The sequence below is a fragment of the Cloeon dipterum genome, chromosome 1 (assembly GCF_949628265.1).
Source record: "Cloeon dipterum chromosome 1, ieCloDipt1.1, whole genome shotgun sequence".
Classification (NCBI taxonomy): Eukaryota; Metazoa; Arthropoda; class Insecta; order Ephemeroptera; family Baetidae; genus Cloeon; species Cloeon dipterum.
The window spans coordinates 37,909,956-37,934,163 of NC_088786.1; the positions used below are offsets into that span (position 1 = coordinate 37,909,956).

Here is a 24,208-nt window from a genome sequence, read left to right on the forward strand (position 1 = left end):
ATTATCTAGCTTTAAATTTCTGGTCTTTTGATCAACCCAGTGGCTTTTAAACTGATCCCTATTTTTCGTCATCCATTTTGATAATTTTTTTAGCTTCAATATAAATGCATGTGTTTTGGAAAAACCCGCAAAAATAAGTTTTTTTGCAATGTAGTGGATTTTTCTGGATAAAAGCCCGTTTTAACTTGTTTTGAGCCAGCTAAATTGGTAAAAATTGCCCAAAATTAAGGACGCAACAAAAATAAAATAATTTAAGTATAAAAAAGATCCCCACCTTAAATTTTATATTTTCTAAAGAATTTCCAATATCAAAAATGAAATGTAAACCATGTTTCTGTAGTAAACAACCTACTTTTGAAAAAATCTGGCAAATTTTTTCTAGTTTCAACCACAAGCTGGCCAAAATTCCGAACATTGAGTAAAAATTTTAGTAATTTTACTCGCAATGAGCAAAAACGTGGTGCCTTTTAATCTCATGAGTATGCATTGCTCTCCGTATTGCACTCTCCAAAATAAAAAAATGCAACGATTAGAAAAGCAAGACGACGTTTTCTGTCCACAGCAGGGAAAGGGCTTCAGTGAAACAAATCCAAGGAAGCGGCAAAAACTGTGGGCCCAACCCCTTAAAATAACAAATACTACCCTAATAGGCTTACCATAAGTTTCTAGAATGGAGAGTTTGTCACAGATTTGTTCCGAGTAGCGTTCGAGGTGGGAAATGGCCTCTTGCAAAGCGCCAGACTCGTGCAGGACCATGTTCTGGTAGAGAAGCAGCTCGCTGTGCTCGTAGTCGAAGTTGCTCTTTTGCTGCAAATTTAAATTATCAAAATTAATTACTTGGATTAAATAGAATTAAATTTAATTTGTGGAATGCCTTCCTGCTTGCAGTTCACAAAGAAAAGCAAATTTCAGAAGGCAAACCGACGTTTTCTGTCCACAGCAGGGAAAGGGCTTCGGAGGAACAAATCCAGAGAAGCGGCAAAAACTGTGGGCTGGCTTGTTTGTTTGTTTATTTGTCGTCGAAATAATTCAAATTTCAACACGAGCACTGAATAGACCACGTGTTTGTTTTGGTGACGTCACGCGTTTAGATTGACAAACAGACGTGACATTGCCAAGGACGTTGCCAAAGATTAACAAAATAAATCTCACAGCCTGAGTTTTCCTAAAGTCCTCCAAAATTCGGAGAGCAGTGCTGAAGTCCTTGAGTAAGTGGTAGGCCATCGCGAAGCCGATCCAGGAAGCTCTTTGCGTTGGTCTTAGCATAAAAAGCTGATACCTAGTGTCCTGTGGATTGATTTAAATTCAATCAAAACAAATAAAAATTAATTTTCAGGCGGACCTTGTAACCGTCCAGGTCCCTCATCTGGATTTGCAGCAAGGAGAGGTCGCGCAGGATTTGAATATTGTCCTTCTCCCACTTGAGAGCGTTGCGGTAACATTTGATTGCCTCGTCGTACTTTTTGTCCGAACGCTGCAACAGGCCGTAGACGTGCCAGCACACGTGCGACCGCAGGTCGTTTCTCAGTCCTCTTCTCACGTAGTCGTAGGCCTCCTCCTTCCTGCCCAAGCAGTTGAGTGTCAGGCCCTTCATGGCCAGGGTCTCTGCAAAATTTAAAAATTAATTATAATTAAATCCATCAAGAATTCTTTCAAAATTAAATTTATTCCTCACCTCCGTGCTCGGCGTATTTGGGGTTGGACAGGATCTGCTTGGCGAACTTGAGCCCATTCTTGTATTGTTTTTGTTCGTAACATTTCTGGAATAAGAAAGAATTCATACATTAATTTAAATAAGAAATTCGCAAAAGGGGGTTTGGCCGGTCGGTCAACAGACACAGACACGCACGGCACGGAACTTGCGCGTGCGGTTTGGCCCGGTTCGAGACGCGTGGCGGCGGCCCGGCGGCCCCGACGGCGCGGCCCCGGGGCCCAGGGGGCCGGCCGTCGCTTCACCGGCACCGTGTCGAGTCAACAAATCGCGCGAAATGCGCGAATCGCGCGGCTCCAGGCACGCGGGGCCGCGGCGAAAATAGCCCCGAGTCGGCGGGCGGCGCTGCTCGGCCGGACTCACCAATATTCGCTTGAAGAGAGCGTTTTCTTTGGGCGGTAACGGGTTACTGGATGGCATGCTGAGCTTGTGTGAAAACCGCGGCGGCCGGCAAATAAACGGCAACAAAAATAATTTAAGTCACAACCCTCGTGGATAAACCCAAGATGGAGTTCCCTTGCCGTCCGTCCGTCGGTCACGTGATAGGAAGCCGCCGACTGGGATGTGACGTCACCGCCATCTTTCGGACGCTCTTGGCGCGAAACGCCCGTTGGCGCCAACGCGCTCGCCCTGCGAACTAATTCCCCGAATTTTAATGATGAAATGCCGAATATTTCGCTGATTTTCGCGTAAACAACTGTTTTTCCGGGACTTTTGATGCATGTTGAGGCTGTTTACTGACCTTGGCGAACTTAATCACGCCAAAAGCGTTATTTGAGACGAGAATATGAACCTGAATGCGTCCTCATACCGGCTGATTAAGGGCATGAAAATGTTATGATTGAGCAAACGCGAATTCCTCAGGTTCTTTCCGTGTTGCGTTGGTTTACAAAACATGATATCCCTTTGAAGAATAAAAATATCGTCTTTCTGTTTTAATGAAATTCGCCTGAGTGCAGGGAAAATATGAAAAATAATTAATTCTAGAATTAAATTTATTTCCTTTTTTTATAATCTGTATATTTCTATTTCTGAAATTTTTAAAATAAAATCAAACGCGGACAGAAAATAAATTAATGACTCAAAGTTAAGTAATTTAAAAAGAGAAATTTTTTAATTGGTTTTTAATTAATTTAAACTCCTCCACAGAATAATCTCAAAGCGGCCAGCTTTTCAGTTGATCATCATTTTCCAGAAGCTCCTCATTCAATTAAAAAAAAAATACTGTTCCTGCAATGCGAAATAGTCAGGAGTCCAATTTTAGTCATGAGCGAAAACCAGTTTGTTTACGCTTTTAAATAAACCAAGCTGCAGGGAATAATAATAAACGATTAGAATTGCGGCAACACCAAAGTGCCGAGTGTATTAATCCAATTCCATTTTTAGCCTGCGAATCGAGCGCGGTGCACGGCCTGACTCAACGTGACGACACAATGAATGCATCACGAACGAGAAGGCGGCAACTAGAAGATTCGCCGAGAGCAGCGCGGAGGCAGCATCAATGATGCAGCGCTCCAAGAAAAGCAGCAAAACACACCGTTTCACAAAGCACGCGCTCGCGGAGAGTCACAGCCGAGAGCCTCAGCCTCCCACAGACCGCAATCGATCGCGAGAAAAGCCCACACAGTGGACCGGTTATCTTTTTAAAAATAAACCGGTGGCTCACCTCCATGCAAAACGTCTGTCACCGGTTTAAAACGAGAAAATACCGGTACTTTTTCATTAATAACCGAGAATATTACCTGTATTTTTTAAATATAACCGGTTTTATTTCTAGAAAGAAAAGGACTGCGACTTTTCTAAAAACCGTCACGCCCACTTTTGCGAATTTCTTGTCGTTACTGACAAAGCAACCCATGAAAGTGGGCGTGGGCATTTGTGTACATCGTAATAGCAGTGGGCAAGATGACGAGCCTCGTATCCCACTTCCCACCTGCATTAGTACGCAGTGTCGCCGCTCTAGTCGCGGCGCTTATTTATATAGGAAGGGCCGGCGCAGCAGAGCCACGACTCGAGACTCGAGCAGCACTCGCACAGCATCCCGCGCCACTGTCCCTAGTGAGTGTCACTCCGACTCGATTTTTAAACTCGAATTTCGCCGAATTTGTGGTTGGAAACGATGGCCGACGGCAACAAGAGGAACATCCCCATCAAGCTGGGCGACTTCAGTGTGATCGACTCGGAATTCAGCAACATCCGAGAGCGGTTCGACGCCGAAATGCGGAAGATGGAAGACGAGATGACCAAATTCCGATCTGAATTGATGAACCGCGAATCGAATTTCTTCAAATCCACCACTAGGTGAGTTGGAATGCGTGTTTTTTTATATATATCCACGTTTTTGCTGAGTTACTCACTTTTTACTAAAAAAATCAAAAACTGCTGGCTCGATTAAAGGGATTTTTTTTAAATTTAAATTCTTGCGGGAAGAGGGAGGGGTTTCAAACCCAGCTGGACTGGCTGAAACCTTGACCTTTCTCCACTTCTCGGTCTCGGGGAATTGAATCAATTCCAATGGGCAGTCACGACTTTTTCGAATTAATTTTTTAAGCACTTCTCGAGATTAAATGACGTTGCGCTTTTCGATCGGAGCATAATTACCGGCTAATTGAATCTGGCGGCCTGTAAATAAATAAATTGATGTGCACGGAGGGTGACGTCACGCTCAAGATGACTTCATCGCTCGCTGGCACACAAAACGAGCAAAAAACAACAAGTGACACTTCTTTGTATTCGATGCGAGAATTATTGTTCGTTCTCTTTCTCTCCAGTCGAAAATAATTACTCTCTCAGCTTCTGTTTTGCCTCTCATTAAAAAAAGGGGGAGCCGCGCGGGTGTCTGGTTTCGACCGCAAACACTCGGGACCAATTTCATTATTCGCCGCGACTTGTGGCACCGCAGCGAGAAGCCTTTTATGTGCGAATAATTCCGCTTGGCCGACACCATATTTGTCCAAACACGACACACACACTCACACACGAGCTGCATTCAAGGTCGAATCGGATGCTGGGCGGCGACGCTTTAATTTAAATACATACAAATAGGGTGTGCGTTACTACCGCTTTCACTGGATTTTATTTAAATTAATTCGTTGATTGATGAGTTTCATTTAAAAAGAGTCGAAAATTTAATATAAAATTGTGATTTAATTTTTTTTAACATAAAAAATCACGGTTTTAGTCGAATTATATCAATTGAAAACGATTTAAAATTTAAATTTCGAATTTTTCAAGCCAAAAATTTGGTTTCGGTTCGGTGGATTATTATTTAAATTAATTCGTTGATGAGTTTAATTTAAAAACAGTCGAAAATTTAATTTAAAATTGTGATATAATTTTTTTACTATAAAAAATCACGGTTTTAGTCGAACTATATCAATTTAAAACGATTTAAAATTTAAATTTCGAATTATTTTTCAAGCCAAAAATTTGGTTTCGGTTTGGCGGGTCACGTGTGCTTGCGATTTGACTCCTTCTTCGCCACACCCTTGGTCGTCGGCGTCTCGAGAAGCAGGCTAATCCAATTAGGCAAATTGACGCTTCTCGCGGCCCATCTGAATAATAGACAAACGGCTGCTGCTCCAATTTGGCTGCTCGTTTTGCATAAAAAATAATATATCGCTTCGGAGGTCACGGCAAGGGTTTCGTTCGTTCGTTATTTTTTATGCACAGGAAATCGAGAGGCGTATGACCTCAGCGCGCGAATGAACAGACGGCCTCTTTGTTGGACGCGAGGAGAGTTAAAAAAAATTATTTTTTTGTAACGCCTAAAAGGGGCTAATCCCTTTAATTGAGCCACGCAGATAGATAACACACTTCTTACTTTGATAACAATTTAATCCTCGTCTGCTGCTTCTGCTCAGCTCACAAACGAAATTCTTCCCAAAATTCATGTCTTTTAAATTGGATTGGTATTTTTTCTTAATGGTTTGTTTGTTTAAAATGGAAATTCTAATTTTAAAACGGCTTTTCGATTGATTTGGACATTATTTTAGGCTCTGTTTATTATTTAATCTTCTGGTAATTTTAAATTTTCGGAGTTTTGCAAAGAATTTCAGCTCCTGAGTAAAAATATTTTATTTGACGGGCTGAAAACCAAATTCAATGCTGTAGAAACGACAGCAAAAATTATTTTGTCCCGATAAAATGTTCCATTCGACTTTTGGTATTAAAAAATACCAGATTTTCTGGCCGATTTTTTTATGTGCGTGAAACCGAAATGTTCGGCGTCGAAACAGCCGAAGAAGGGGGCGTAACCAAGGGACTAGAATATGGCGGCGCGGATACTGCTCGCCGCCCATAGGGAGCGTGGTGCGCCGCCACATTGTATTCCCTCGGTTACGCCCCCCTCAAGAAACAGCAGAAATCGGCCGCCGAAGAGGGGGGCGTAACCGAGGGACTAGAATATGGTGGCGTGGACACAAACAGCAAGAATGCATTGCTCACTGCTCCTATAGGGCGCGTCCGCACCGCCATATCGTGTTCCCTCGGTTACGCCCCCTCTTCGGCGGTCGATTTCCACTGTTTATTGAGGGGGCGTAACCGAGGGAATACAATATGGAGGCCCGGACAGGGCAGGCAAGAAGCTCGCCGCTCATAGGGGGCGTGTTGGGCCGCCATATTGTATTCCCTCGGTTACGCCCCCATCTTTGGCGGACGATTTCGGTTTCACGCACAAGAAAAACATTTTGTTTGGTGTCTCCGAACAATATGGACTTTCCCAACGGGTTTTAAAAATAAATATTTATTTAAATTTTAATTTTCAATCCAATTTAAAACAAAAAGCCAATTTACTCTAACGCAAACTCTCGATCGGGACTAATGCAAGTTGTGTTTTGATTAACCCGCTTGCCCTCCTGCCCTGCCCCGCCCCGCGCGGCTCCTTTTCCCTGTGGGACTAACACTTCAGTCACCAAAGCCACAGCAGCGAGAGCACCAAGAGCTGGGTCGGCCCCGGGAGCGCCGCCGGCGCGGCCAAGGCGGCGCCGCAGCCGCCGCCGCCGACACAGCCGCAAAAGGAGCAGAAGGAGGAGCGCACCACCACCTCGTCAACCTTCCACAGGTGCGGCTTCCCGCTTCCCACCCGCGCCACGACCGCGCGACGCGTATAAATTTGCATCCGAAACACACACTCACACACACACGCCCCCGCATTGTTCCACTAAACGCACGCTTGTATTCTTCAGAAGATTTAATCGATGCCCTCACCGCATGGCTTGTTCCTTTACACTCTAACTGCTTCCTCTCGCATGGAATGGAATTTTTATTTATTGTTGTCTCGAAAAGTCGAAACTCTCGATCCACGTCAGGCAGCCGAGTTTATTTATTATTTTTAAATTGGAATGATAGTGAATTTCACCGCAAAATCTTTCAAAACATACAGATTAGGTCCTAGGGATCATGGACTGCTATAAAAATCAATAGGTAGCGCTGGAAATTTTCGAGAAAATCGGCCTGAAAGTTAGCATTGTTTTAAATGGAGAATTCTCAACAGGAATTTTGCAATCGTGATTTTCACTGAATTTCCGTGTTTCCCCAAAGAAAGGCTCACATTTTCAGATAGATCTCAGTCAAAAGATTACAAATTTTTTGAGAAAACATGGTCAAGCGCTGGAAATTTGGGATAAAAACCAACTGATTGGTTGACAGAGGGGGCGTGGCACGTTTTTTCCTGCTGTCGCCTCTCGCTTTGTTACAAAATAATTTTTCTGAGATGATTCTCGAATAAATTAACTTGATTTTGGCTATTTTTATTTTTCCTCAAAAAAATTTAAAGGTTCTTTAACGGCCAGTTAAAATTTCCGAACTAATTTTTGGCGGAAAATTTAAATTTGAAAAAATTTGCTCAATCGAAAAAAAACAGGAAATTTCATCAGCTATCTGAATTTAGGCACTTTTTGACACTATATTAACTGGTGAGTTTTAATCAGGCCAAACGCACACCCCTTTCGAAAATCTGCAATTTTTGAAAAAAAATTAAAATTAACTCTCAAGACTCAAAAGCACTATTTTTTATCTTTATCACAATTAAATTTTCATAATTTTTCTCACCCCGGAAGCAATTAATTTCCTTCGCTGGTAAAATTTGAAATTTTGGATTTTGGGCCACTTTTTAAAATAAAAAAATCGCTATCATTCCACTTTAATTGCGATCAAGCTAGAAAATGATAAAATAAGTTGATAGGAAAATCTAGGTGGCATATTTTATAGAGATATTTTAGTTTATAGTTGGTTTTAGACATTTCTAGTTGAAAGGTGAGCAGAAATACGCTTCACGCAAGAAGGAGTCAAAATATACAAGCTCCTTATATTCGGTACCATGCAGTTCCGCGCCCTCCGCTTGATAAAAAAAATGTTCTTCACCGTGTGGCAACGACTTTGTTTATTGCGGCACGAATGAAGTTTCTGTTTTATTCCTGTGTTAAATTCTCGGCTGTTATTTTATCTATAAAATTATCTAAAGCCGTTCTGTTAGCATGAAACGGGATATTTTAGACCAAAAATAAATAAAAAATATATCTTAAATAGAAATGTCCCCATTTGAAATGATTTGCGCTCCCATGACCGACTGCTATAGGTCCCACGTCAATCCATTTGAATCGCTTGTCGATCGCAATTGTCGCACAGACACCCAAGCAATGTTCACGTTTATATCACCGTAAATGAATAATCCGACAGTGTTTGCGTGTGTCGTGTCACACCGGTATCACCTTTCTTCTCAATTTGCTCGGCAGCTCGTCGTCGAGCACCACGACCAGCAGCGATGGCCGCACGGGCGGCGGCGAGGTCAGGACCTGGCTCGACGGACTTGACTCTCCGCTCATCCAGCCCGACGGTGACGACAACAAAATGCTGAAGCTCCGCTTTGATGTCAGCCAGTACGCCCCTGAGGAAATCATAGTCAAGACGGTCGACAACAAACTTATGGTGAGTCGAGGATTTATTTTTCTTCATTGTAAATTGAAAATTGTGAAAGATTGTTTGAAAATAATCACACTGGAGCCCACTCTTGAGGCTGGAGAGTCCATTCGTATAATAGGAATGTTTTTCAACTCGATTTTTTACTTATTTATTAGAGAAATTAGCTTTTCTTTTCAACCGAACCTCCAGTCTTAGGGCGGGGGGTACTTTCGAAATTTTTACTTAAAAGACCGACTTTTACGAAGTTTCTGAGCTCACCAATCGATTCCTGAGGGTCGAATTAGGGAAAGGGGATATTTAAAGGGGACCTAAAAGTCGAGCGTAACTTGCGAACTTTTTCCCGCCAAAACTAAATTAACGTATTTGCGAGAATTGCGCATGCGTGAGAGCTGGTTTTAGCACTTGCAGAGAGACTGCCTGTACGAATGAATTCTTTGTCACATCCAGCTGGCTCTGACGCATGCGCAGTACTCATACGTTCATATTGTTTTGGCGGGAAAAAAAGTTCGCACGTCGCGCTGCACTTTTTGGTCGGAAAAAAAGTCCATTTTACTTATTTCGACCCTCAGGAATCGATTGGTGAGCTCAGAAACTTCGTCAAAGACAGTCTTAAACTGAAGTCAGTGCTATTTCTGGAAAAATTTACCCCTTTCATGGCTACAAACCCGAGAAAACGTTGAAATTATTTTGAAAAAATCTCACATAGAGCCAAAATCACGATTTTTCGATCCTCTTGTGGCTATTTGGATTGAGGAACAGGACTTCTCCTCGAGTTTTATTCATAAAAATGAATTTTCCTCTGCAAACGGACCTCCAGTCTTAATTCGGGGGGTACCTTTGGAATTTTCGCTTAAAATATCAGTATTACATTGTCCCCCATTCTAAATTTAGCTCATCTCGCCCATTTTCCGTGGCAGTATCGCGTAACGGGCGTCGGTGAAAAAGGTTAGGCGCTGGCATTTGCACCCTCGTTTATTTAAAGCACCTCTTCTCTCTGCGCGTCACATTTACTTACTCTTTCGAGACGAAAAACCAGACACGACAAGAAATAATAATAAAATAAGGTACGCGTGCATCCGCGGGGATTGATTGACTTTGCGGTCTGGCCACACGAACACGACACGCGACGCGAGTGAAATTCATACACATGCGGTATCGATTCGCGGGCGCCGGCCGCGCGCGGGGACAGCCTGACAGAATGAGTAATGACGACGCCCGGCAAAACAACCCCGCGCCGCCGGGTTGACGACCTCACGACCTGCCCAGACGCTTTGCAAACTCTCCATTTTTTATTTTTAACGTTTCCGAAACGTCTTGGAGATTTATCGGCGCAGGAATTGTGTTCTGTCACGGAGGATTTATTGTTAGCAGTCCTCAGATTCGTTTGGAGGCTAAAAATTGGTGGACAATTTAATATTTTCAGTTGTCTCGAAACTTCGGTGTAAAAACAATCTTTTGGAGCTGTTTTCTAGACAAACAAAGAAACCTTTTATACTTGGTGCCGTCCCAAAAACAGTTCTCCCTTCGGAATAACATTCTAACTCGTCTCGCCCATAAAACCCCGCCTTCATTCCCATAAGAATTCGGAATTCCTGCGTAGGCGGAAGCGTGCCCCTCGGCGCCTGCGAGTCCGGCGCCCGGCAGACTAATGATGGCTTAATATCACTCTCGAAAAACTTATTTTTTTTCTTTTTTATTTCCGATCGACACCGGCCGTAAAAGCCGGCCAGAGGGCCTCGTAAATAATGGACAAACAAGCGTTTTGTGTGTGCACGCGTTAATTAGCGCCAAGATTCGTGGGCCGTACTAACTCCCATGCAGCGTCGGCCGGCGGTTGAACAACCGCCTGCAGATTAGGGTCACGGCACTTTTATTATACATAAATATAGCGCCACGCAACCTGACTTTGTCGTCCGTTGTAGTACACGGCTTTGTTACAACTGGTAATTCTCCTTTTTGTTCTATGCGGCGTGAAGGGTTTGCTGTGGGAATCGATTTGGTTTTGAATAAATTAGGAAATGGAATCCGTGTAGGCTGCGGTCAATTTTATTATCAGGTTTTAAAATGGATCAATACAGCAGTTGATTTGTTCTACAGAAATAAAATCAGATTTATCAAGTAAGGAGACATCCTTACCATTTGAAAAACATGTTAAAATTATAAATTAAATTTTAAAATGGCTGAAAGTGGATCAATACAAGGGCGACAATTAAAAATTAATAAAATTGTTGGATGCAATAAGTAGTAAATCGAGAAGTAATTTGTTTTCATCAAGAAAAGGCCCTTTTGCTTTGGTAAAAATTCAATTTTTCTTCAAATTTTCCAGCGCTTGCCCACATTTTCTCGGCAGGTTTCGATTCCTCTGGTCGAGATCTATCCAACAGCCTATGAAACCTCTCAGGGAAACTCTTAGTTTAGAAATAAAATAGAATTTCAAGTAAGGAGACAATTGCAGACACTTTTCTAAAAAATTTACAGGTCAATTTAGGCTTCAAATTAATCCTAAAAGACGAGTTCATGCATTGGCAACAAGGATTTTCCAGTAAAAACCCTTTTTAAAATATTTCACTATAAAAAAAAAAAAAAAAAAACAGCCGGTACCTTTATTCAACGGTCTGGGAAAACTGATTTGAGCGTAGGTATTAAATAACATTTTCCTAAAATGGACAAAGGATCTCCAAGTAAAATTTATTTACCGTTATCTAGTTCTCGATTCGATTTAGGAATTCTTAAAAATCTGAGTCGTTTAGTAGAAAAAATATTTAGATTAAGCATTATTAATCAGTGACAGCTGGTGGCTGTCAGAAAATTACAAAGTCGCTCGCATTTTAAACCGTTTCCCGCAGACCGATTATAAAAACATCAATCGAGCGTCACTCACTCTCCACTGCAAGTCAGGGGTGCGAAAATCTCACTGCGCTGCAGTGAGAAAATCTCAACCCACCGCTTGTCACTGCTGCGCAGTGCGAAAAACTCACCTTTGACACCCCAAGGTGTTTCCTTGCTGTTCCACGCCGCTTCTTGGCACAATTTCGGGACAAGAGTGCATGGTCCATATTTGTGATCTTTTACTAACCTCAAATGTTAAATTCCACACTGTATTTACTTTCATTTTTAAAAGAAAAGCAGGAAATATACTAAAAAACAAGTCTTATAGCACTAGGTTTGAACTTTCGGCTCAGCAAAAACAATAAAACAAAAACAATAATAGATACAAATAAGTTGATTGGCCGGTAGTTCATTTCAATAAGCCAATGGCATTAGCTGACGAATTTTTTAACTAATTTAAGCTGTCGATGGCGCGAATCGCAATGCAATTTTATGCAGTGCATCCGACGACGAATTAAACCGGTCACGCTGCACCATGCCAAATAGTTAATATTTCCTTATTTCAGTTTTTTTTATTATCCTAATATTATTTAAGTCCTATATATAACTCATTTGTATTTTCTGAAATTGTGTAGCAGATGTATTTATTTTAAAATGAACTACTATTTTCCTTAATGGACAGGTAAAAAATCAATTCACTTTTCTTATTACCCACTACATTTATTTTAATCAAATTATGTAATAATTTAATTTCCCCTTGAATAAAAGTGATATTACTCACCTTTATCAATGTCATTAATAAAATGAAATGATCAGAGTTCCTGAAAATTTAATATGTTCTGTCTTTACACTCTTGAAATAAATCCAAAGGTGATTGATTTTTCATTTTGATATTGAATGGGGAAATAGAAACAAAAACACCTTTCATTTTTTACAATTGCCTTTATTTGATTAAAATCATGATGTGACAAATATGCTATGGTCATATACACTGTTTATACAACTTGACAATTGCAAAAGGAGCAGTGGAAAATTTAGTGAGTCTCAGATTTAATTAACAAATGTGGTCTGCCACTATATGATCTATTTAAATTAAAATTGAAGCAAGAATTTTTGCTTAATACGCAAAGGAAAACGACACGTATGATAATGGATTAAACCTCTTCTGAAAAGAGATTCATTATGGCCTTAAAAGTTTTAGACTGGCTTTTAATCTCCTTTCCCCACAGAGATGAGTCGAGGAACTCAAATACAAGGTGGCTTGATCGAGGGTACCTCAGATCAAAGATATAGTACATAGAATGGAGCAGACAGATGATCTCAGAGGCCATTGGATTTTTGAGTTCGTATAGAACCCTATTTTCTCCTAAAATGAAGGCCTTTTTGATATTGCCGCAGGGGGAGACGTATGCAACAGAAACTGGTGGGATTGAAATAATCTGGCTTGGCATTACTGTGCTTACAGTTGGGTCAGCAAGCTAGAATAAATTAAAATATCACATTTTTTTATCTAATTAAAATGAAATTCTAAAATTACCCTAATATAATTAAAAGCCTTTGGGCACTTCTTGAGGCTGTGCGGATGAAGCTTCTTTTCCAATGAATGAAGAAGTAAAAGTTTTTCACTTTCTTTCCGACATGGGAGTTCCAAAATTGAAGAGAGTTTTCGATAGAAAACATCAAACTTTTCAGCATCAAGGCAGGAAGAAACACCTAAAATTTCTCCCAAATCACTCACAAGCTGAAAGTTAGGAAAATTTATTACTTAATTGCATAGGTTTTACCCAAATTTCACCATAATACAAAATTTAAAAACAACCACATACGTTTTTGTAATCCGAGTACGACGGGATTTTACCAATTGCTGCTGCCAGAGTCATTTCTGCTTTTGCGAGTGCAATGCGACTGTTGAAGTCAGGTAAATCTTCGTTGATGTTGTTAGGTTCACTTGGATTTGTGTCATTTCCTTGTGTAGGAAGGAGTTTCTGCTGCTTTCTATAAGACACGCGTATCCCAATAAATAATAGCTTTAATAAAAATACTTAATTTAATATGTGGACATATATACTTCTGTTTTTGAGCTGGATCGGCTTCCAGGTCAAGTAGACTTTGGTTTTGCCTGTCCCGTCTCCTGATGTACTTTGCCTTCTTGACGATCATATCCTTGACAAATTCCTTTAATTATTTTAATTAAAAAATATACGATTTTTTTAAATATTCAAACTATACCCAGCAATCTTGTCCAGGGTCACATTTAAACACCATTGTTGGGTTTGCAGCTAATAAGGCTTTCGTATACACTTCATAAAGTCCTGATGTGGGACGCCAAGAAATTTCGTGCAGGAGGAAAGAAGTTGCCTCATCAATAACAGGACCAGAGTCAAGAAGAAACTTGCCCTCGCCTATGATTTTCAGGTTTGATGGTCGAAATTGAGGCAGTGGGATTTCATCTAAAGTATATAATCTGGTGCTTGAGCCTCCTGAACGTTTTTTTTTAGGCTTGGAGACAGCATACAAATCAGCTGATTCATTGGCATCAAGCTCCATTGGCTATAATGATTAATTAAAATATATAAAATTCAATTATAAAATTTGAAAAAAACCTGTATGCTTTCAATTCCTTCGCTATTTTCATTTGGTTCAATTGGAGGTTCATTTGTCCTCTGCTCAGAGTAGTCGTCGATTGTCAATCCAAAGGCAGGCTGGACAACTGGGGGTTTGTTGCTCTCCGTGGCAAGAGCACGGGCCTATAATCATGATCTAGCAATATAATTTCAAAATATAATTTACAAAAGATATTACATCTTCTGGAGTTTTATTCTTGGTTTTAGTCGGAGACTCGAATGGGGAGAGCTTCAAGCACACTCGGTCTGTTTCACAGGCAATTTCATCATCGTCGTCAATTTCGATGAATTTTCCTCGCTTTTCATCAAATTTGGAAAAAATAGGAAAATGATTGCTCAGTTTGGAATTGATGTATGCATTTTTGGTTTCAGCATATGAACTGAGTGCATCTTTCATTGATGCGAGATCATTGCTGTATCCAGGGGATGTCCTGTCAATTTTAAGTTTGAAGCAGTGGTCCATGAACTCAATAGTGACCTTTTCCATTTTTAAACTTGATCATCTGTAATATGAAATTGGATTATTGAATGTTATGCAGATAAATCGATCAGAGAAATAACGTCTGAATTTAATCACTATCCTACATAATATGATAAAATAGTCACATATTATCATACAAAATTTTTAGTGCAACAAATAAAATTTAGCTTTTATTATTGACAAAAATGCATGCTGCATTAAATATCCATAGAATTGTAGGCTAATTTATGTTTCACAATATTTAAGCATTTAAAAAAATCGAAAGGACATTGCAAATTAAAGAAATATGTGTTATGTATATTAATGTAAAAAGGAAAAAAAATAGCCAACACAATACATACCTGATTATAATAGCCTCAGAGCTCTTGTTTTCAAAAACAAGAAGAATATTAAGGTCTCGTTTTTAGCCCTGGGTCACCGCCGACTTTGTAATTAATCATGAATTTATGATGAACAAAATCCCTCCTTTGAACAAAATCGTCGTGTTGGGGTGTAGAGAACAGATTGAAACACGCCTGACAAAAATTAAATTTAAAACTAATTACTAACTTAATATTTATGATATCGCACTTAAGCAAATGATTTTAAAAACAAATTTCATCCATGATTTTTTCCTATAAAAGGATTGCAATTATGATAATAGAAAAAATGACAAACTTTTGTAAAAAAAATTATCTCCTTTCCGAAAACCCAACAATGTGTGTGAGCAAAGCCTCGCCCATTACAGATTCTAAAACAAAAGCAGAGTATGCAGGCCAACGAAAAATTTTCTTTGTTTTTTCCGTCATTCATTGATTTGATTACATATTGAACTGACCACTGAAATAATCAATAAACGCATTAAGAAGTTCAAGTGAGTTTCCGTCTCATGAAACCATGGTATGTATTTTTTCTTGCGCAACATTGACCCTAAATTTTTTTCAGTATTTTACATATCCTTGATGAATTTAAGAAATAATAAATTTAATCTTCATATTTTAAAATTTTATTTGTAATTTAGAGTGAACAATTTGCTTCAAGTCAACCTATGAATGAAGCTTCCTCCTCATCGGATGATGAAATTCTACATGGTAAATATTTTGAAATTTAGATACTCTTATAATTTACTAAATATTTGCTGATTTTTCCTCACATAGAATGTACGACTAGTGTGGAGGAAGTATCAGATTTTCAACTGGCGGCTCTGAAATTCCTAGTTCGCCTGGAGGACCAGTTCCATATGAGTCAGTCTGGTGTTCCATACGTTTGCTCCAAAATGCAAGAACTCCTGGAGCACTACAAGAAGGTAAAATTTTTGCGAACATTTTTCAAAGGGAACTAAATTTTTATCATTTTAGTCTGATGAACACGGTAGTCAACGAGTAATTTTAGAAAGACTTAACTCCGAGAGAAAATTGCGGAAGCAGCTGGAACAACATTGCTCTTTTGTTCGTCCTATCAAAACTCCTGTTGGTTCTTCCTTCGAAGAAGATACAAGACCTGGGCAAGAAAACGTTTCTAAGACTGAGAGCTACTGCATGGTCGTACCTTTGAAACAGAGCCTAGAACAACTGTTCAAGAACAGAGAAGTGAATGAAATGATTTTTCCAACAGATGACCCTGGAAAGAAACCAGGATACCTATGTTCGTCCCTGGACGGTGAAATCGCTATGAAGCATGCAATCCATAAGGTGTCTAACAAACCACTTTTTTTCCAAATCTACACTGATGATTGTGAATTCGTAAACCCGTTAGGGTCCCACGTTAAAGTTCATAAAATGACGATTGTGTACTGGTCACTCTTAAATCTTCCCCCACATGTACGATCAAGCCTGAAGCAGATATTTCTTGTGGGTATTGCTTATCAAACAGACATTAAACATTACGGCTTCTCCACTCTCCTAGAAGACTTCTTCGACACAATTTTAGTACTCGAGTCTCATTCTGGCCTTTCACTAAGTGTCGGAGGAAAAGAAATGGTTATACATGGCACCCTTCTAAATTTTGCTGGTGATGGACTTGCTCTCAACTTAGTGGGGGGCTTTAAAGAATCTTTTGGATTTGCGTCCCACCCTTGCAGAAACTGTATCATTTCAAGAGCAGATATGAACTTACTGCATCTTGAATGTGAAATGCCCCTGCGTAACGCATTGCAACATAAAGCTGTTTTAGAACAGTTACATTGTCCTAACCTTACACAAAAAGAAAAAGCAACAATTAGCACTCAGTCTGGAGTGGTATGCAGGTCAGTTTTGTACCAAATTCCATCATTTGATATCACCAGCTGCCTTCCGCAAGACACCATGCATAATATTCTTGAGGGATCCCTTGATTTAGAAATGAAAGAGATGCTCAACTTTTTAATCGAGGTACAAAAAATCATGACCTATGAGGATTTAAATGAAAGAATTCAAAAATTCAATTACCCTAATTGCTTTAAAGATGCTATGCCTTCTTTGATTGAACGCCATCATGTTGTAGATGGCAATTTGCGCCAAAGCGCAGCTCAGACCATTACCCTGCTTTTTGTGCTTCCCTTCATTTTAGCCCCATATTTGGATGATGAGAACATACATTTCAAAAATTTCCTTTTGCTCTGTCAGATTACGAATGTCATGTTGTCGTTTGAAGTAAAAATTTCAAGCATCGCCTACCTCAAAAATTTAATCATGGTTCACAATGCCAGGTATTATGACCTCTATAAGAACATTACCCCAAAAATGCATTTCCTCACGCATGCACCAACTGTTCTGACTAATTTTGGACCCTCAAGAGAAACATGGACCATGAGATATGAAGGAAGACATGCTTTTTTGGGACAGGCTACACTAAACTGTAGAAACTTCAAAAACTTGCCATACACACTGGCTTACAAATTTCAAGTTAGGAAGTGTGTTGATTTCGAATTTGGTGACGAAGCCGCAAAGGTTTTAGGCGCAAATACATTCAAATATAAACTTGGAAATTTGGTTGACAAAAGATTAATAAAAATGGGTCTTGCAGTTGGAAGACTCTTAGACATTGCCTCAGACGAAAAATTCTTGCAAAGTGCTGTGTCAGTAACATACAAAAATTTTTTTTTTGAGCAAAATGTTGTAGTGCTGCTTGAACATGAACCTGAATTGTTCCCCCAGTTCGCATTAATCGCTGCTATGTTCGTCTTAAATGACCGTTGCGTGTTTGTATTAAACAATTTAGAGACTATAACTTTTGACAACATGAGGAATGCTTTTGAAGTGAAAGAAACCAACTTGTTTCATTGTAAGGTTTTGAAAGAATTGTCTGTTCAGCAACCTTTTCCTCTGTTCCTTGTCCATGGAAAGCGTTATGTTGTTTTAAAATTTTATGACCATTGTGAATTTGTTGGTTAAATCAAATAAAGGCAATTGTAAAAAATAAAAGAGTTTTTTTGTTTCTATTTCCCCATTCAATATCAAAATGAAAAATCAATCACCTTTGGATTTATTTCAAGAGTGTAAAGACAGAACATATTAAATTTTCAGGAACTCTGATCATTTCATTTTATTAATGACATTGATAAAGGTGAGTGATATCACTTTTATTCAAGGGGAAATTAAATTATTACATAATTTGATTAAAATAAATGTAGTGGGTAATAAGAAAAGTGAATTGATTTTTTACCTGTCCATTAAGGAAAATAGTAGTTCATTTTAAAATAAATACATCTGCTACACAATTTCAGAAAATACAAATGAGTTATATATAGGACTTAAATAATATTAGGATAATAAAAAAAACTGAAATAAGGAAATATTAACTATTTGGCATGGTGCAGCGTGACCGGTTTAATTCGTCGTCGGATGCACTGCATAAAATTGCATTGCGATTCGCGCCATCGACAGCTTAAATTAGTTAAAAAATTCGTCAGCTAATGCCATTGGCTTATTGAAATGAACTACCGGCCAATCAACTTATTTGTATCTATTATTGTTTTTGTTTTATTGTTTTTGCTGAGCCGAAAGTTCAAACCTAGTGCTATAAGACTTGTTTTTTAGTATATTTCCTGCTTTTCTTTTAAAAATGAAAGTAAATACAGTGTGGAATTTAACATTTGAGGTTAGTAAAAGATCACAAATATGGACCATGCACTCTTGTCCCGAAATTGTGCCAAGAAGCGGCGTGGAACAGCAAGGAAACACCTTGGGGTGTCAAAGGTGAGTTTTTCGCACTGCGCAGCAGTGACAAGCGGTGGGTTGAGATTTTCTCACTGCAGCGCAGTGAGATTTTCGCACCCCTGACTTGCAGTGTCTGCTTTGAGATAAAAATCCATGCGGGTATACCGCAGTTTCGGCAGGCAAACACACACACTCACACACATCCTTCCTTTTAAGGCGTTTTTTTCATTCTTTTTTTCCGTCGCGTGTGTGTTTATCTTGCCGGGGCACCTGCGTTTTCTCTCTTTGAAGAGATAAAGAAAGAAGGAGCCAACGACTGGTGTGCGTGACGTCAGCACGCGGCACCGGCCTTATAAGGGAGGCGTCCTTGCCCAGGGCCTCCTCCGCACCGTCTGACACCTACAGTCTCGTTAACACACACACTCACACTCACACACACTCACTCGAGACACGCGGTGGGCGCGAGACACGAATCAATATACGGGATTAAACATTAAAGAGGTGAATAACTGAAATTATAATCAACACCGGGGGACGGGTTGCGATCTGTGTTTGTTCCCGCCGGTCAGAATTCAATATGGCGTCGAATAATGGAAGCTTTCAAGGTGCTTAAATTAAATTTTTTATAGTTTTTTGTAAATGCGCCCATTTTGAAGCTGCGCAGTTGACTTGTGCGCATCTTAAGCATGCGCAGTATGTTCAGATCGCTCCTCTATCTCACAGGGAGGCTGAAACTTATTTCTGCGCATGCGTGAACCATATTAAAACCTTCTGCGCAGTCGTAATTCCCATCGGGGGTCCGGATTGCGATCTCTGTTGGTTTCTGCCGGTCAGAAGTCAATATGGCGTCGTATAATGGAAGCTTTCAAGGCGCTTAAATTAACTTATTTATAGTTTTTTGTAAATGCGCCCATTTTGAAGCTGCGCAGTAGACTTGTGCGCATCTTAAGCATGCGCAGTAAGTTCAGTTCGCTTCTCCATCTCACAGAGAGGCTAAATCTCATCACTGCGCATGCGTGAACCATATTAAAATCTTCTACGCAGTCGCAATTCCCGCTGTGGGTTCAGAATGCAATCTGTGTTAATTCCCGCCGGTCAGAAGTCAATATGGCGTCGAAAAAATGGCGGCTAATCAAGAGACAGTCCAGCAGCCAATCAGAAGCGTCAAAAAGGGGGCGTGCCGACCTAATAATTTCATTCCCGCGTATTTTGTTCCATTTCCGTCGTGCCATCTAACGGTTGATTCGCCAATTTCCGAGCTGCTAATAAAAAACATTCAAATTTCCCGCCGTACTCTACCAGACGCCATTTTTGCGCGTAAATGCGGCCCCATTTAATATAAAAATATTTCCCATTGATTTTTCGAGAAATTTCTCGACATTATAATTTTAGGAGTTAAATCGTTTTGGAGACAAGATATTGCCAATTCTAGTCACCTATGGAGAGATCCACTTTAATTTTGTGCGCCCACACTCTCCGTTTGAGAGTGCGGAGACGGAGACGACCTTCTTAGTAACGGTGTCTGTTAGCCAGCCGGACGATGTCTCGACAAATCTGTTGGCACCGAGGTCGAATTTGCAACCGTTATGCAAAATTGCGAGTGAGAAGAGGAATGTTGGCGTAATTGGTCACCGCTTTGAATATTCATCGGCTCCATTTGGGTGGGCTGAAAATTCCCGAGATGATCTTAAAATTAAAAACAGGATAATAAATCAATTAAGAATTCTTGGCTTTACGACCGATCGTTAAAAAGGATGCAGAACCCTTTTAGAATTTATTTCTAAATTGTTTTTAGCGAAAAAGGGTGTTAAAAAAATTATCTCAGACGCTCTTTGAAATTTGAATAAATATTTAAAGTGAATGCACCGTGCTAGCTTATCAGGAATTCTTCTCGTCGACTGCACATCCGGCGATTGTCTAATCATCATGCTGGCATAAACACAAGTGTTTCAAATTCTATCGCCGCATACAGACAGTGTGCACAAAGCACGTATTTTTCAGTCGGTTGAAATTAAACACGCGCAGACGACAGATAAATAAATTCGTCGTGCTAACGCCTCGCTTTCCTCGTCTGCATGGCGCAATAAAGTCCATTCATTTCCTTCCTCAACGATGGAATCACGACCTAAATTTCGTAAATTTCGAGCTGCTTTTCCGCTTGTCGCACACATGCACAAAACGCGGCGCAGACAGCGCGCTGAATTATTAAAAACGCGAGTGCACATGTCATGCAAGCACACATTTTTCCACGAAAGCAGCGCGTGGCCGATCTTATCACGAGACAGCAGCAATAAATGTCATAAAATTAATGGGGACGTGCAAAAAAAATTATATTGCTCTAAAGAGAGTAATTTTAAATGGAATAATTAATTTTTTTATTCGACTTTCCTGGCTTTCGCGGGATTATTTTTCGAGTTTCTTGAGCCCTTACGAAGACTGAAGAATTATAGAGACATTTTTTCATATTCCAATCGATTCCTGAAGGTCGAAATAGATTATTTCGATCTAAAATTGATTTGTGACGACTGAAAAGAGGCGCAAAGCAAAATGCACGCTGCTTTGGCGCGCAAAACGTTTGAATATTTTTGCTACTGCCATTCTTTCTCCTTGGAATTGGCAGCTGAGAGAGCTGTGACGCCAGAGAGAGGACGCATGCGCAGTAGCGACCAAACGATTCAAACATTTTGCGCGCCAAAGCAACGTGCGATTTGCTTCAAGCCTCTGCTCGCTCGTTAAAAAAACATTTTTAATCATTTTTAACCTATTTCGACCCTCAGGAATCGATTTTGATGTCAAAAAATTGGTTTCAATGAATTTAAAGTGTGGGAATAAATTAAAATATAAATTTTAACCCTGTTTGCGACATCAATTTATTTTTTCACGATTTAAAAATTTTTCTAATCATCCGAAATAAATAATTTTTTCTATTTTTCCACTTCCCTGGAAGTTTCCTCTCCCTGCGTGGAGACGAGCAGCAGTTGCAGCTCATATTTTTCACGTTTCTCACGCGTGCCTGGCGTTTTAAAGCCAAAAGGAGAGACGAGCTAATATAATGTTTAGACTGCGGTATCGTTTCACAACACAAAAACGTCAATGTTTGCTCTGCGCAGGGGTGCAAGCAAGGCAAGAAGAAGACCGACCGACTGACGAGAGCAAGAGCAATTTCGGGGGACGCCCCTACACACGCGGGGTGCGTGCCACCGGGGTGATTTTCCCGTCTCGTATAAAAGAGAGAGCATAGATCGTAAATTCCGAAATGCGACGCCCGTTTTGCTCGATAAACGTGCGCAAATCATAACTGAGTGCGTCGTCATCTCGAATTATTGAGGGGGAAGTTATGTTTTTCATAACGAGACAGGGAAACGGACACAAAAGGGAGGGAATTTGTGTTTTTATTGAGTTTAAAAATGTCAAGGATTTTTTAAAAGGAATGTTTTTTCTGTAAATTTTGACTTTTGGAATTTTTCTTTGAATCCTGAAGCTTTATTTAATTGTTTTTTCCAGTACAAAATTAATTTATAAATTTTTCCTCATTCTGTGAACAAAAAAAATTTAAAAAATTATCATAATTTTTATTTTTATGCTTTGCTCCGAACTGAAATGAATAATTAATTTTTTAGCTAGAAAATTCTGTCGGTTTTGTGGCTGCGTACTGTACACACATGGGCCGCGACTTGGACTTGCTTCGAATTTCGTCACTGGCGCGCGGGCTAAAATTACCTCGGCGCTGGCTGCAAGCAAGGGTTGCCTGCTCTTTCTTTCGCCTCTTCAGCGTTGGTTTCGTGGACGCCATCGGGCGGGCGGGCGGGCGGAAATACTGCACTTTGCTAAACATGCAAATTGTCGTGCGCGGCTGTAAAGCAGCATTTTTACATTTTCAACGGCGTGTCGTAAAATCGCTGCTCGACTTTTCCGCCCTTTTACGACCGCGCCGTTCGTGCGGAAATTGTATACAAAAACACTTCTTCAAGAATGTTTGTTTGTGTTGGCAAAGTTTTCCTCACTGCCAAGGATTTATTTTGAATTTGTGTAAATATTTTTTAAAATTAAAACTAATTTCACGTATTTTTTCTTCATTTTTTGACAATTTTTCCGCGCAGATGTGGTGTCTTGTAGATTATGGCGGGAAATTTGAATGCCTTTGTTGTGATTTCTTTTTATTAACAGCTGATTAGCCCAGTAATTGGTGAATCAACCGTTAGATGGCACATCAGGCTAATGAAAATGTAACAAAATACGCGGGAATGAAATTATTAGGTCGGCACGCCCCTTTTTTCGACGCTCCTGATTGGCCTCCATTATTTTGACGCCATATTGACTTCTGACCGGCGGGAAAACCAACACATATCGCAACTCGGCCCCCGGTGGGAATTGCGACTGCGCAGAAGGTTTTAATTAGGGTTGCGCATGCGCAGTAATGATTTTTAGCCTCCCTGTGAGATGAATAAGCGATCTGAACCTACTGCGCATGCTTATGATGCGCACAAGTTTACTGCGCAGCTTCTAAATGGGTGAATATTCAAAGAATTATAAATTTCAACGCCATATTGACTTCGGACCGAAAACAATTCGCAACCTGATCTCCGGTGGGCCTTTTATAAGCTTTATATTTTTAATTTCCAGGGTGATTTTCATTTCTCGTCTTTTTGGAAATCATTTTATTCCCAAATTTTGACTTTTCCTGTTTATAAATTTAATGTAGACCTCGTTCGTTAGTTTCGTTGCTGCCTTGAGCGGTTTTTAGGGACATTAAATCGATGAATTTTCAATTTATATTAATTTTAAAATACCTACATGTCTAAAAATTATTTTATTACCTTTTATTTATTATTTAATAGAAAATAAAAATCATTCAATTTTGTGTTCCAGGTGCACGCGAAGCACGAGGAGAAGTCGGACAGCAAGAGCGTGTACCGCGAGTACAACCGAGAGTTCCTCCTGCCCAAGGGCACCAACCCTGAAGACATCAAGAGTTCCCTCAGCAAGGACGGCGTTCTGACCGTGGAGGCGCCGCTGCCGGCCCTCGGCCCCGGCGAGACCCGGATTCCCATCGCGCAGAACTAAATTTTAAAAATGGCCCGGGGAATTTATTGAAAGAAAAAAAAGAATTAAACACTGCACAAAACTTTTGAGAATAAGCGAAAACGAACTCTGCCAAAATGATATTAAATGTCTATAGCTTGTGTATAAACAAAAGAAAAATAATTGTTTTTTACTTAATTGAAGGAAGATGGAAATCCGCCGCTTTGGATGGTGCAGTTGTAGGGGAGGATTTATTTGTTATATATAAATATTTATATAGCGCGTAAGGACTGATGAGACGAGATGATTAAGGGGCGTAGCACGCAAAGCCTATTTATTTGCACCATACAGTTGATGCTGCTATTATTAAATAAAGATGTTCCACCGACGCACACTGCCGCGAGTGCGTGTTTATCACAATCGAAAAGTGTATTTGGCTTGGAATTCGGCTGATGAGAAATAATAAACACACGCAGACCATGTATTTTTTCCACTTGGCTTCGAG

At 40.0% G+C, this 24,208-nt stretch overlaps 3 protein-coding genes across 5 annotated transcripts in view; 2 read left to right on the forward strand and 1 right to left on the reverse strand.

Moving 5' to 3' along the window:
• Nucleotides 1-2,261, reverse strand: part of Naa15-16 (N-alpha-acetyltransferase 15/16) — a 30,690-nt gene extending 28,429 nt beyond the window's left edge. The window contains exons 1-5 of the mRNA XM_065476045.1: nucleotides 2,075-2,261; nucleotides 1,676-1,760; nucleotides 1,343-1,605; nucleotides 1,153-1,287; nucleotides 657-807 (exon numbers count right to left, since the gene is read on the reverse strand). Of these exons, the coding sequence (XP_065332117.1) occupies nucleotides 657-807; nucleotides 1,153-1,287; nucleotides 1,343-1,605; nucleotides 1,676-1,760; nucleotides 2,075-2,131 (691 nt within the window). The 5' untranslated portion in view covers nucleotides 2,132-2,261. The remainder of the gene's footprint in view (nucleotides 1-656; nucleotides 808-1,152; nucleotides 1,288-1,342; nucleotides 1,606-1,675; nucleotides 1,761-2,074) is intronic.
• A 1,462-nt stretch (nucleotides 2,262-3,723) lies between these two features.
• Nucleotides 3,724-23,771, forward strand: LOC135934361 (alpha-crystallin A chain). 3 transcript variants are annotated; one of them, XM_065476048.1, is made up of 4 exons: nucleotides 3,724-4,012; nucleotides 6,621-6,773; nucleotides 8,446-8,638; nucleotides 23,551-23,771. In XM_065476048.1, exons 1-4 carry the CDS (start codon nucleotides 3,831-3,833, stop codon nucleotides 23,743-23,745), a joined length of 723 nt encoding a protein of 240 aa, XP_065332120.1. In that variant the 5' UTR covers nucleotides 3,724-3,830; the 3' UTR covers nucleotides 23,746-23,771. The 3 variants fall into 3 exon arrangements, with proteins under 3 accessions (XP_065332120.1, XP_065332121.1, XP_065332123.1); XM_065476049.1 differs by having other exon boundaries at nucleotides 6,630-6,773; XM_065476051.1 differs by lacking the exon at nucleotides 6,621-6,773 and having other exon boundaries at nucleotides 3,732-4,012.
• Nucleotides 15,320-17,919, forward strand: LOC135934360 (uncharacterized). Its single transcript, XM_065476047.1, has 4 exons — nucleotides 15,320-15,445; nucleotides 15,567-15,636; nucleotides 15,703-15,851; nucleotides 15,904-17,919. Exons 1-4 carry the CDS (start codon nucleotides 15,443-15,445, stop codon nucleotides 17,914-17,916), a joined length of 2,235 nt encoding a protein of 744 aa, XP_065332119.1. The 5' UTR covers nucleotides 15,320-15,442; the 3' UTR covers nucleotides 17,917-17,919.
• Nucleotides 23,772-24,208: the final 437 nt, after the last annotated feature.